The following is a 13,681-nucleotide window of genomic DNA, read 5'->3' as shown; positions in this document are numbered from 1 at the left end:
TGCTAAATATTTTAATGTGAAAGCATTGGCTGGGTAGTTGTCTTATACGGCCCTCTTGATGGCGGTTTCATATACAAAACCTGTAGGACTACAAGATTGAATGTATTGGACCATTCAACAGCCAAGAAGTGGTCAACAACAGCATGTACATGGGGCTCTGCCAGGTGCCAATCTCCAGCAAATGATCAAGCCTACAGAGGCCCACGGCTGGAGCAACAGTACATACAGGCTGCCAATCTACAGTACAAAAGAAGGCTGGCCAGTGAGTGGCTGGGCGCTTGCCACATAACCAGACAAGTTAGTAGACTGTAGTCTATGGCTGGGTAGGCGCAACAAGTGGCAGCCCCATACTGTTGCAGCCCAGTCTGTAGATTTAGTCGAGTATACTAAGGCAAAGAATGATATTTTAGGCTCCCAATGGGGCCCTTTTATAAGGTGAAAGCCTTGTTGATCTGTTTGATCCACTGTAGGGTGGGGCAGCATAGCTGTACGGGACCTTTATGGCTGCAAGACGAATGTACTGGGGCATTCCGAGGCCAAGAAGTGGCTGGCAATAGCATGTACATGGGGCCTGCAGCAATGGTCAGGTCTACAAAGGCAGGTGGGTGGAGCAGAAGTACAAAACGACTGCCAGTCAGCATTACAGAAGACAGGCCAGTAGGCACCTGCCACATGGCCATGCAGGTCAGTAGACTGCAGTCTGCAGTCATATCAGGCCTGTTAAGGAGCTGCCGAAGACCGGTCAGCTGTTAGATTGGGTCGTCCCTGTCTGTAGATCTGGTCGGGTATACCCTACTGCGGGTGGGGCGGATTAGCAGGGCTTTAGCCCCATTAAAGGGGCCCATTGGGGGGATCTTAAATATCACTATGTGCCTTGTTATGTCTGCATTCAGAGCAGCAGGGAGGTCAGTGATTAGTTCACCTTCTGCCTCACATCTGGACTGCATCCAAAGCTGCAGGGAGGTCAGGGAAGACAGTGTTCCATGTGTCACCATTGGATGCTTTCCACAGCAGCCAGGAGGTCCGCTATTGCCACATCTAAGCAGCATGCAGGCTGACAAACGCTTGGAAGTGCCAGGAGGTAGTAGACAGCTCCGAAGGTGCCAGGGGTCCACATCTAGCAGTACCTTACCTGCTAGATGGTGGCACACTGAGCACACTTTTTTTTATCAAGTTGTCTGCATCATTGGAACAATCTATAATGCAGGTTTTCCTGGTGTACTCTAACGTGCATTGTTCAAGATCTGTGTTAATATCTAGCTCTATGTATATTTGTGTGCGCAATGGAAAGGTGCAAGATTTGATTTTAGCATTGAGTGATTCCTAGGCTACATTTGTATATATTCTCCAATGCAGGAGTTTTGGCTATACCAAGCAACCTCTGTCTCTATTTCTAGCAATGCAAGTTCCCCGCTCTCATAGAAGGGCCCCTCATTTATGGGAATGCCATTGTCGGACAAGGATGGAGACCACATCTTCATTGCTGACACATAAAAATTTGAGGCATTTGGAAAGGCAAGAAACCAAACTCCTCCAACATCTGACCTGCACGTGAGATCTCAGGCATACTTCCATAATAAGGTGCATTTAGATGCACCCAAGTGGTTGCATGACTTAGGGTCTTGACAAGGATATGCCACCTTTCTATATAGTTTGGACAGAGAGCCGCAAATCTCTCTCCATATGACCATAATCATTTGACATCCCATGGATTCCTCCCACTATGGGAGAGGACAGTCAAGAATTCCTACTGACTCCACATTGATTTGCAAGGATTGCAGGATTAAAAAGTCAAGTCCTTAAGCAATCTTGCAAGCATCATGACAAAAGTGTCCTATGAGCACAGCTCCAATTACAACTTTTCAAGGGACTTGGGAAGTAAAAAATCATTTTTAATTCTATAGAAAATGGGGCTAGCCTCCTTCGATGGCAGTAGGGTGACAAGGCGAGAGAGAATGTACTCCTTAGCAGGCAGGAGGGTGGCAAGGCAGCTTACCCAACATAAATGACGTGCACTCCTTACCGTCATCATACCTATAACATTACAGAGAGAAGTACATTCCTCAGAGCATCTTTTACCCATAACATTGAAAACAGTTCCTGCAATGTCGCACTGTTATTTGAAATATACAAATAAGGTAATTTTCATTTCAAAAGGTATTCTATACAAGATAGCCTTATGACTAATGTAGCAATGGAGACACACTAGGCATTCTTACAACAAAAATCGTTCTTTACAAATTAATGTTCGCCAATTATTCGTTCTAAGAAATAAAATGTGATAAAGTTAAGTTGCACCCTCTTAATCATTTGCTCTACCCTACCCTTTCAGTCTCTTAAGTCTGATGCCCATGACTGGCTATTACATGTAACTCCCTCTTTATTATTAGCACGTAGCTCATGCTTCAGAAGTGTATGCCAAATTCACCACATACATCAGAGAAGCATGGTTTTATGTCCAAAGAGACTTTCGTATACAAATCATTTTACTGTGTATTCAGGATGCTTTAGCTCTGCAACTCCTCCAATAAGGCGTGTGGAAAGAGATGCTGAAAAGGCAGAACATAGATCTGCACACTTACAAAGAAAAATCCCAATTAGAGAAAACAATGGCATAAATATGAACTGTCCAAGAGTATTTGTAGGTAATACAAGAAGTCAATGTGCCTTGACAACTGTCATGCAGTGTAATTCAAAAGGCTCAGTTTCATCTCAATCTGTAAAAAAACCATCATGCATAGATACGACCACTCTCCAAATATGCATTAACAAAAGGTTTTCTATAGCTAGTGAAGAAAGAAATGTTGTTTGACAATTAGAAAGAAAAGCAAGTCCTAAGATCAACTCAACATACATTAGACAAGGAAAATCCCCGACAGCGTTATTAGCACACAAGTATTTTAGACAATACAGTTCCGTAGTCAAATAATGGTCCAATCGGAGAACCTTTGGTTCAAAATACGGGCCTTCAGCCTTCTTTCGTAAAGTGAAGGGCGTGGGTGAAACCCTTGCTGACTGAAGGACAAAGTGCAAAGTTATAATCATGGCTCTGCCTCACTAACAAACATCCCCCCAGAGCGGAATTACAGTTCTGTAGTCAAGTAATACAGTTCCGTAGTCAAGTATTTTAGACAATACAGTTCCGTAGTCAAATAATGGTCCAATCGGAGAACCTTTGGTTCAACATACGGGCCTTCGGCCTTCTTTCGTAAAGTGAAGGGCGTGGGTGAAACCCTTGCTGACTGAAGGACAAAGTGCAAAGTTATAATCCTGGCTCTGCCTCACTAACAAACATCCCGCCAGAGCATAAACATGATATGAAATGATAGGCTATGATATTCATTTGTTACAAATTATCTTCTAACATGTGATTAAACCTTTCTGTCAGAGGTCCACACCCTAGCTGCAATAAAACATGCTGAACTCATTTGCAAGCACTTTCCAGAAAAGAGGATAATATATTTGGGTATTTGAGGTATACAGGTAGGACTCTGCATTAACATTTTTGAGTGTATGAGACACCAAATGTTTGCTAGCCACCATGGTCCAAGACATTGACCATAGTTAGGTGTCTCACACAATTCGCAACAATGACCATCTGCACAACATGCCAGTTCAATTTTTGGCATCTCCGAGGGAGCTCACTGTCAGTTTTTAAGCATCTAAGGATCTTGTAAGCAAGTTGTAGGAATTTTGCATGCTTATGATCAGCAGCAGTACCAAGTGGGGTAAAAAAAATAGCAGGAGGACTTTGATACATAGGAAGGCCAGTACTATTCGATGACCTATTGAAAATGTGTAGCTGGAGCTCCTGCTTCGCACCTCCACTTGCCCATCCGTCTCAGCCGTCTGTTTTTTCCTCTCCACCTGCTTCCTTCCCCTCGGTTCTGTTCAGCCTCACCCACCCAGTTGCCCTCGCCTTCTCTCCATTTTCTGCTTCTCCTCCTTTTTGCACTGAAGGCTGTTCCCAGCCTCTATGGCCATTCGGCCCAGCCCTTTGGGGCATTCTTGCTGCTGGTGTGGAGCTCCTTCCCTGCAGGGCTCGTTGATAGCCAGGGCTACTGCCTAGCCTTTGGGCTGGGTATTGAATAGCCGTTTAGATGTCCCAAGCAGCCCGGGCCTCTCCCTCCTCTTCTAGGGCTGCCCCCAGCCCTCTATCCCTCCACGTTTCCTTCCTTTCACCAGCCCTTCCCTTCCTTTCTCTTCATCTCTTCCCTGAAGACTTCCCTTGCCTCCTAAGCCTGCTTTCCCCTCATTTGACCAGACCAGGCAGGTCGGTCAACCTGGCCTGGTCAGTCCGTCAAAGCCACCTACCAGATTGGCCTGTTTCAGGCCTATATAAGGGGCTTTACTGCCCCTTGTTTCCCATTCAGTCCAGCCATCCTCCAACCTCAGCTCCAGAGTTTTTCCACACCACGTAAGGACCAGAACAAGCCCTGAATCACCTCCAATCATATCGTGATTTGTGGTAGATCCTCCGCAAAGCAACAAGGTTTAGACAGCATCAAGGTTCAGGTTTGGCAGTCTATTTCAGCAGTTCCTTTTCAGTTTACAGTCCATTGCTTCATCTCTTAGTTTCACTCAGTTCATTTCTCAGTCACTCATGCAGTAACCCTACATGCCCGAGGACAGCGCTAGCCTTGTCACTAGCCTCACAGAGTGGTCTACATCAACGGTGTGGACAGCATTGAGATCTTGGTCATTGGTTGCAGCTGATTCTCAGGTCTTTGGGTCTGTTCTAGTGTTCAAATTCTCTTCAAAGTTGCATTCTTTGCTCTCTCAAAGAGTGTCATTCAGTCGTATTTTAGTTCTCCAAGATTAAAGCAAATTCTCTCCTATATTAGGGAAGGGTACCCTCAATGGGTACAGGGACCTAATTGGTTGTCACCTCCCTTATCTCTTTACCTTTATATCTCTCTCCCCTCTCTATGGTGCCTATTAAAAATGACACACTAAATGTTTAAAGAAGGTCTGCAATGATTACACTATCATTAACCATTGCATGTTGTTAACATTGCACACTGCGGAAGCATGAGAGAGAGAGAGAGAGAGAGAGAGAGAGAGATGATATGATTCTATTAAAGTCCGCATGAGAGCCTTCAAGATCTATGGGACTGGCGATCACTATTAACTGATAGTCATCCCTTGCATCTAATGAAAGTAAATATCACAAAACTTGCTATGTAGTAAGTACTTGTTGAGCTTGCTTACTTGCTAGCCCTAGAACATTGTTGTGGTGATCCAAAATTTCTTTTAAGTAGCCCCCTAGTTTTTTGGCTGGCTGCTCCAACAGATTCTTCAAATTATCTCTGCTGTCCCGATAACCTTCTCTAATGTGTGTAGGCTCTACATTTTAGGAGTACATGCTCTTTATTTCTATCTCCTTTCTTCTCTAGGGATTATGGGTCCTACCCACCTGCCCCTCTCCACCTCTAGATCATTTGAACTGGTTCTAATTTTGTAGATTAGATGCCTTTCAAATATTGATGTCTTTCCCAAGTAATTCTGAATCCCGTAGCTATGCATTGAGTTAATTTCCTGTTTGTAGCACTGCATTTTCATCCCTGGGTTTTGCCATAGTGTTTGTAGCAATTTTTGTGTCACTATCTCCTTCATTTCACATGCATCTTCTCATGATTCCATCCACTTCATTGCTTCCATTGCCTTGTGTGGTATCCTATTGGTGTCCATCTTCTCAACTTCGTTTAGGTAAGCCATGAATTGACACAATGCCTCACCTTCTAGAGTTATCATACCTATTTCAGCCAACGGATTGTTAGTGAGCTGAGAGCTTGAAAGCTGGAGAGCTTAGTTGAGAGCTAGAAAGCTTGAGAGCTTAGTGTGAGTGGAGAGAGCAAGAGAGTGAGCTGAGAGCTTGAAAGCTTGAGAGCTTAGTTGCAATAGAAGAGTGTGAGAGATACAAGTGAAGGAGTGAGATAAGGTTTTGTCCTAGTGACAAAACCTTAGTAGTCACTAACCATAGTTAGTGGACTAACTGCAGTTAGGGGAAAAAACCTCTTAAAGAGGGAAAAGTGCCCCTAACTAGCTTATTAAATTACATTGGTCACTGCTGAATTATATCTATAATTCTAACACCCCTCTACAGTGCCAATGTCATGTACAAGGATGATTAATCACCAAACGGATATAAGTTCATGGCACTGCGAAATGCCTCAAACTTTTCACGTGGAAGTGCTTTGGTGAAAATATCTGCAACATTGTCATGTGTGGACACAAAGATCATACTGATCTCTCCGGCATGCAACTTCTCTCTGACGTAGTGATAGTGAACCTCAATGTGCTTCGTGCGAGCATGAAACACTGGATTCTTTGCCACTGCAATGGCACTCTGACTATCAGTGAGAATTGGAGAAGGACCCTCCAATGACAGATGAAGATCAGCAAATAGACGACGCAGCCAGACACATTCAACTGTTGCTGTGAAAGCTGCCCTGTACTCAGCTTCACATGATGAGGTAGCCACTGTAGATTGTTTCTTGCTCAGCCAGGAAATGCAAGCTTTACCCAAAAAGAAACAATTGCCACTAGTGGACTGCCTAGTGTCATAATCACCAGCCCAATCTGAATCACTGTAGGCATGCATCTGCAAGTCACCCCCCCTGGGAAATAACAAGCCAAAAGACTTCGTGCCCTGCAAATAACGGAAGATGCGCTTAACTGCCTGCCAATGCATAGTTTTTGGGTTGTGCATATACCTACTCACCTGAGATACTGCAAACTGAATATCAGGTCTAGTGTTGCAGAGATAAATGAGGCATCCAACAGCCTGACTGTAAAATGTGGCATCAACTGATTCTCATGCATCATGCATTGTGAGTTTCAGCCCCAGCTCCAGGCTATGGGCTTACAATCATGCATGTTAAATCTGTCCAAGAGTTTCTGCACATACTTGGACCGAGACATAACAGTGCCACGTCTCTCTTGAGAGAACTGGATCCCCAAATAAAAGTGAAGCAGCCCCAAATCTGTCATGTCAAAGTTGGTCTGCAAATCAGCTTTGAAATCTACAATATTATCTTAATTGGACCCTCTGAGCAGTAAATCATCGACATAAAGAATGATGACTAAAATTTTCCCCCCATCCTTCTTGATGTAGAGGGTGCTCTCAGTAGGACTATTGTGCAGCCCCTTGCTGGTAAAAAAGGCATGAATCTTGGCATACCATGCACGAGGGGCCTGTTTCAGCCCATACAAAGCTTTATTTAGCTTGCATACCTGAAGTGCATTTTCTGAAATTTCAAAGCCTGGAGGTTGTTTGACATAAACCTCTTCCAACAAGTCTCCATTTAGGAAGGCTGTTTTAATGTCCAACTGATGAACATTCTATTCAAAATGTGCAGCCATTGCAATAACAGATCGGATGGTGGTCATCCGGGATATAGGAGCAAAAGTTTCCTCATAATCTATGCCCTTTTTCTGAGCATAGCCTTTGGCAACCAGCCTTGCCTTGTATCTGTCAATGGAGCCATCTGGCTTCCGTTTCACCTTGAAAACCCATCGTGTACCAATGGCATGTTTACTTGGTGGCAAGTCTACGACATCCCAAGTCTGATTTTTCTGAATGGACTGCAATTCATCGTGCATGGCATTCATCCAATGCACATTGTCCTTTGCTTCTTCGAATGTTGCAGGCTCCTCCTCATCGAGAAGAGTACCTGCATATGCTGATTCCACTAAATTAGCACCTTCCATGTGCCTTACTGCACTGCGAGTCCTGCCAGGTAATGGAGCATCAATCTTACTCTCCCTGAGAGTCTGTAACAGCCAGTTTGGGACTGTTTTTGCTGCATGTATGTCTGCAATTTCTTGCTGAACCACCTGTTCCACTGCCTGTGGAGGTGGCAAGACATCCTGTGGAGGTGGCAAAACATCCTCTGAAGAAGAAGGCATACGAAATTCAGCCTGAGTGTGAGCTGAATTTTCTGCAATATCACATCTCTACTGACAATGATCTTGCGTGTAGCAAGATTGTAGAGACGGTACCCCTTGCTTTCTGCACTGTACCCAACAAATATGCACTTAATTGCCTTATCTGACAACTTATGCCGAAATTCAACTGGCACATGAGCATATGCAAGGCATCCAAAGACACGGAAATGATCCACTGAAGGCTTTCTCCCATTCCAGACTTCATAGGGAGTTTTTGTTTTCAAAGCCTTAGTGGGAGACCGATTTAAGATGTAGTTGGCACACATTAGACCTTCAAGCCAAAATTTGCAAGGCATGTGCTTGCTTTTCAGCATACATCTGTCCATCTCCATAAGAGTTCTATTTTTCCTCTCAGCTTTGCCATTATGCTGAGGGGTCAGCCTCACTGTGAGCTGATGCACAATACCCTTGCCTTTTAGAAAGGCATCAAAATCTGCAGACAAGTATTCCCCACCTCTATCTGTGCGCAATGTCTGTATCTCGAGTCCAGTTTCATTTTCAACCATGGCTGAAAAGTGTTTAAACACCATGAACACTTCTGATTTGCACTTCAGCCCAAAGACCCAAGTGAAATTGGAGGAATCATCAATAAAAGTAACAAAGTAGAGATGACCACCCAATGATGGAGTCCTCATGGGACCACAGACATCACTATGTATAACCTGTAATTTTCGGACAGCTTTAATTGAACCATCCTTTTTGAAGGGGAATCTATGCATCTTGCCTAAAATGCACCCTTCACAGGCATGTGGAGAAGGTATCTCAAGAGGTGGCAATGCATCAACCATAGAGTGCTTCTGAAGTGTCATCAAGCTGTTGTAATGCATGTGGCCATATCTAGCATGCCATAACTCTGCATTCTGCATGGCAGCAGTAGGAGTAGAAACTGCAAGAGCATGGGCTGCTCTTTTCTCAAAAAGATCAAGCTGAAAAAGCCCACACAGCAGAGTACCAAATAAACCAGATAATCTCAAGGCATAATCATTTTCCCTGTCTCGGACAGCACATTTGTCATCCTCAAAGATGACCTGAAATCCAGCCCTGTTAAGAGTGGACACTGAAAGGAGATTCTTGGTGATACCAGGCACATACAAGACATCTGAAAGTCTGAAAACTGAGCCATCAATGGCGGTAAGCTCAACTTCTCGTACTGAATATGACGAGTTGTTGGCACAAGTGACTTTCTTACCAACGGGAGGTGGATGCAAGGAAGTGAAGAGACACTTCCTAGAAGTGATATGCTTGGAGGCACCGCTGTCAAAATACCAAGTATTCAGTGTTTCATTGACACTGAAAGCTGATGCATCCGTGGAAGGATCATAACTGCAAGTCAAAAAGGCATATGTATCATCATTACAAGTGGCTGTACTATCCCGAGCATCTGGAGCAGCCAGCCTAAAATCTGAAATGCAAGATAAAAAGGCATAATCCTGTCCAACAAAGTTGGCTGCAGCATCCCCACTGTCAGATGCATGAGAAGCTGAATCTGAAACAGCCATACCGGAGCTGTTTTCCTTCTCTTTTGCAAGCCTTTTCTTGCATTCTACAATGTGATGACCTCGCTTTTTGCAGTAATGACAAAAACCCTTCTTCTTGGACTTACTTGCATCATTCTTAGCCTTTTGTGAAGGCTGTCGTGACCCACTGGAAGGCTGATTTACTGATGTCTTTGCTTGTCCCTTTGTTTTTGAAATGAACTTTGAGAGCATAGCTTGTTCACCTGCACGTGAAGCCAAGTTTTTCCTGGTCTGCTCTTCCTGAAGCAGAAGTCCTATCAACTCATGAAAAGTGAGGATTTGCACCCCCCCTCAATGATAAGTTCAGCGAGGTATGAAAGCTGAGATAAGTCTCAGGAAGAGAATTCAGAGTGGTGGTAATCATCTCTGAATCAGGAATAATCTCATCAATGTTCAATAATTGCTCTCTGAGATCCTGTAGCTTTGTGAGGTGGACTGACATGGAGTCACCCTCTTCCATATGTGTATTACTTAACTCTCTTTTCAAGAAAGATACCCTTGCATCATTCTGGGTTGCATACATGCTTTCTAAGATATCCCACGCTGCCTTCGAGGTCTTACACGACCGGATATGCAGAATGATAAATCTTTTCACTGAAAGAGAGATGCATGACAAAGCTAAGGCATCCCTTGAATCCCATCTCTTTTGTTCTGGAGTGGTGGCTACAGCTGCACCAACAACCTGTCCTGCAGCTGCACCCTGTGCACGACCTCTTCCTCCTCCTTGCTGAGGAGGGGTATTAGGTGCCATATCTGCTGGTCAGATCTCATCCCCATTCACATAATCCCATAAATTGCGAGAAATCAGAATATTGCGTACCATAAAACTCCAGAGGGTTCAGGGAGAGTCCCGGGCAGGGAAGGAAAAGAGACGACGTTTCCTTCGCGACTGGGACCACCAGGAGTTATTCTTTCAGCACTCCACTCAGAGTCTTCAGTGGCATTACGCCCCTCCACCGTGGTTGTTTGTCCACTCTCCGATGATTAGGCCCTAAGAGGCTTGTATTTAGCAGTTTGACTTCTCGGGCTGAATCCGTTTTGTGATTACAGCCCGTTGGCCTTCAGGCCTTCTTGTACTCTCGCTTTCAAGTAATATAACTAGCACTACTTTTTGCGCAAAAAAAATAAAACTCCAGAGGGAGTAGTTGGTACCATCCAACTTGTCTTCCTGTGAAAGACCACCGAACTGGAAATCATTCTGATTTTGCTGGGCCATATCTGAGAAAGAGATTTTAGCAGATACAAAACTGAATTCCCTTACTGGGAATGAAATGCACAACTCCCAAAAAACACAGCCAAGCACTGGCTGTAAATGCATCACAGATTTCTGCACTTGCACTGTTAGAAATCTGTCCAAGCATCAAAAACTCTCCAGAATCTGCCAAAAGTGCTGCAAAACACTTCAAGAAAGGCAGCGTGAACTGAAATCTCCAAAATTGCTCTCCCAACACAAAAGCCCCAAAATAGGCCTGAAATTGCAACCAAAAAGGGGCAAATTGATCAAAAGGCCCAAATGTTGCAAAAATTGCACTCTGTCTGCAAAAGCCCCAAATTTCACAAAATCCCCAAATTTTTGCAAGAAATTGTACTGCAAAACTAAAAGCCCCAAATTTCTGGGCTAAACCTCTCAATTTGCCTGCAATGTCTACTTCATAAGCAACTACGAACCCGAAAATACCCAAATGACTGCAAATGTCTGCACAAATACCACCAGATCTGCAAATGTTGCAGAAGAACTGCAAGAATGCCTACCAAAGAGGCTGGATGGCGAGTACGTACGGATCTGCAGTACGGCAGAATGTACAGATCGAGGTAGCAGGTACGGATCTACAAGTACGGTTTTGCGATTGGACTGTACGATCGTGGACTGTACGGTTGTACGGAGACACGTGTGCAGTACGGACGATGTGTACGGCGTTGCTGTCACAGATGTACGGCGAACGTACGGACTAGCTACAGGAGCTGTACAGAATGCAGTACAGGAGTTGTACGGGAGTTCTTCACGGGCAGATGTACGGCGACGAGCTGTACGAAACAATATGGAAGGCAACGCAGGTACGGACGAGCAACACATGTACAGTGCGGGACTGTACGAAATCAGTCCGTACAGATTGTACGGACAATCTGTACAGACGACGATGGCGATGGAGCAGGAGCAGGAGCTTGCAGGCGCTCAACGAGACTGAGAGCAGGAGCTGAAGGGAGCAGGGAGCACGAAGCTCTTAAACCTGCTCTGATACCAAATGTTAGTGTGAGTGGAGAGAGAGCAAGAGAGTGAGCTCAGAGCTTGAAAGCTTGAGAGCTTAGTTGCAATAGAAGAGTGTGAGAGATACAACTGAAGGAGTGAGATAAGGTTTTGTCCTAATGACAAAACCTTAGTAGTCACTAACCATAGTTAGTGGACTAATTGCGGTTAGGGGGAAAAACCTCTTAAAGAGGGAAAAGTGCCCCTAACTAGCTTATTAAATTACATTGGTCACTGCTGAATTATATCTATAATTCTAACATAGGATGGGGTAGAATGTCTGCCTTAACCCCTAACTCCCTTATTAGAAAGTGTTTGTGTTAAAGTTTCTATTCTTTCTACTAATCTTTCTTCTATCCCAAAAAAACAAAGAATATCACATCATCTGCATAGATAAGCATTAGCAGCGCATATCCTGCAGTCTGTACACCCTCCTTGCTATGTATTCTCATCAACTCTTCCAACTTGTCGATAAAGAGGCCGAAAAGGGTTGGTGAGAGGGGGCAGCCTTGCTTAACCCCTATATCCCTGCTTATGATAGCTTTCCCCTCAGAGCTTGATCCATCCACTAACGGTTGTACTAACTCTACTAGAACACACACATATAGCTGGTATGTGGCCTCTTGGAGTTCTTGAGAGACTTGTAGCTTTTCCGGCCTTTCTGATAGTTTCTTATATGATACTATATCGAAGGCCTTCTTGAAATCTACAAAGCAATAGTAAACCGCTTCTTTCTTAGATTTGACTCCTATTGCAGCCCTTATGGCAACCAATTGATCAACTGCAGAGTGCTCTGCCCATTTAGTGCCATACAGCTTTGCCATTAGACTACTTACCATGATTTTCTGATAATTCTTTGCCATCTTACTATCTCCCTCTTTATCAATCGGTACAATCCTACGAAGCTGCCATTCCGAGGGAAACCCTTCTTCTAGAGCCATATTCATAAGCTTAGTAAGCATTTCCGTTGTCTTCTCCCCTCCCAATGTTAACATTTCTGCTACCAGCCCTTGTGTGCCAGGAGCCAACTCTTTCAGGCCTTCATCCACGTCTTCCTCAGTTATGATTCCATTTGCTATCTTGATCGTATAGTTTCTCTTCCCCATCCCTTTTGTAAAGCTTGTCTTCCCATTGTGATTTCCTCTCTTGAGGTTTATTGCCATGTAATTTCTAAAAGAACTTTTTGGGATTTTGTTTTAGTTCCTCAAAATCTGTTTGCTCTTGAGAAATATCCATTTTTAGTTCCTTACCACCTGCTTAGACATTCGTGCTTTGTCTTCTTTCTCTTCCGTGTTTGCTGTTTTTTAGGCTCTATTTGCATCTTTGCAGTCCTCGTCATACCAGTGATTACATGGCATTCCAGTACTTCTTCCCTTGCTTTTAATGAAGCACTTTTTGGGTTATGAGAGAGAGAGAGAGAGTATGAGGCAAGATAACTTCGTTGATAACATGGAAAACAGTCCCAAACAAAGGGGCTGTGTAATGGTGGAATGGAACACTCCAAACGTGACAGGAAAGTCCTATTAATAGGGTGCTGATAGGAGCTGCAAACAGCTGACCAAGACGGCCTGCTTGACCAACACGGGTCAGGTCAGGTGACCCAACCTTGGTCAGCCAAAATGCTGGCTTGGTTAGTTATCTGAAAACCAGCCTAAAACTGGCCTTTAACCAGCCCTCTAGCCCCCCCCCCCCCCCCCCGCCCCAACTAGCCTACTCCTTTCTAGGTGAGCATGGCCACATAGAAGGTCTCACTCTCCACATATGAGATGCTCTTAATTCTAACACCCTCTCTGCAGCTCATAATGTGCATAAGCCTGAAGAAGAAAGCTGATGAAAATGTAACCATGGACCCTCCAGCACCGTGAAATACTGAAATCACCTTAGAGAGAGCACTTAACAGCCCCGATTCCTGAAACATTGCCACCATGAACAGTTAAAAGATAGGCTTGGCTTTGATTTCCCATACCAG

The 13,681-nt window shown here is 44.3% G+C and overlaps 1 protein-coding gene across 4 annotated transcripts in view; it reads right to left on the bottom strand.

Annotated features, from left to right (window-relative positions):
* Nucleotides 1–2,163: 2,163 nt before the first annotated feature.
* The window catches only part of LOC147898861 (putative magnesium transporter NIPA3), a 76,151-nt gene continuing 64,633 nt past the window's right edge, over nt 2,164–13,681 (bottom strand). For 3 of the 4 annotated variants that reach the window (XM_087378918.1, XM_087378921.1, XM_087378919.1), the window contains one exon: nt 2,167–2,570. In XM_087378918.1, coding sequence (XP_087235044.1) covers nt 2,482–2,570 — 89 coding nt within the window. In that variant the 3' untranslated portion in view covers nt 2,167–2,481. Of the gene's footprint in view, nt 2,578–13,681 lie in introns of all 4 variants that reach the window. The other variant, XM_087378920.1, reaches the window with a different exon arrangement.

The sequence above is a fragment of the Dipteris shenzhenensis genome, chromosome 9 (assembly GCF_047967505.1).
Source record: "Dipteris shenzhenensis isolate YYH24624 ecotype China chromosome 9, Dip_SZ_1.0, whole genome shotgun sequence".
In the NCBI taxonomy this organism is placed as follows: domain Eukaryota; kingdom Viridiplantae; phylum Streptophyta; class Polypodiopsida; order Gleicheniales; family Dipteridaceae; genus Dipteris; species Dipteris shenzhenensis.
This window is presented reverse-complemented; position numbering and strand designations above follow the sequence as displayed.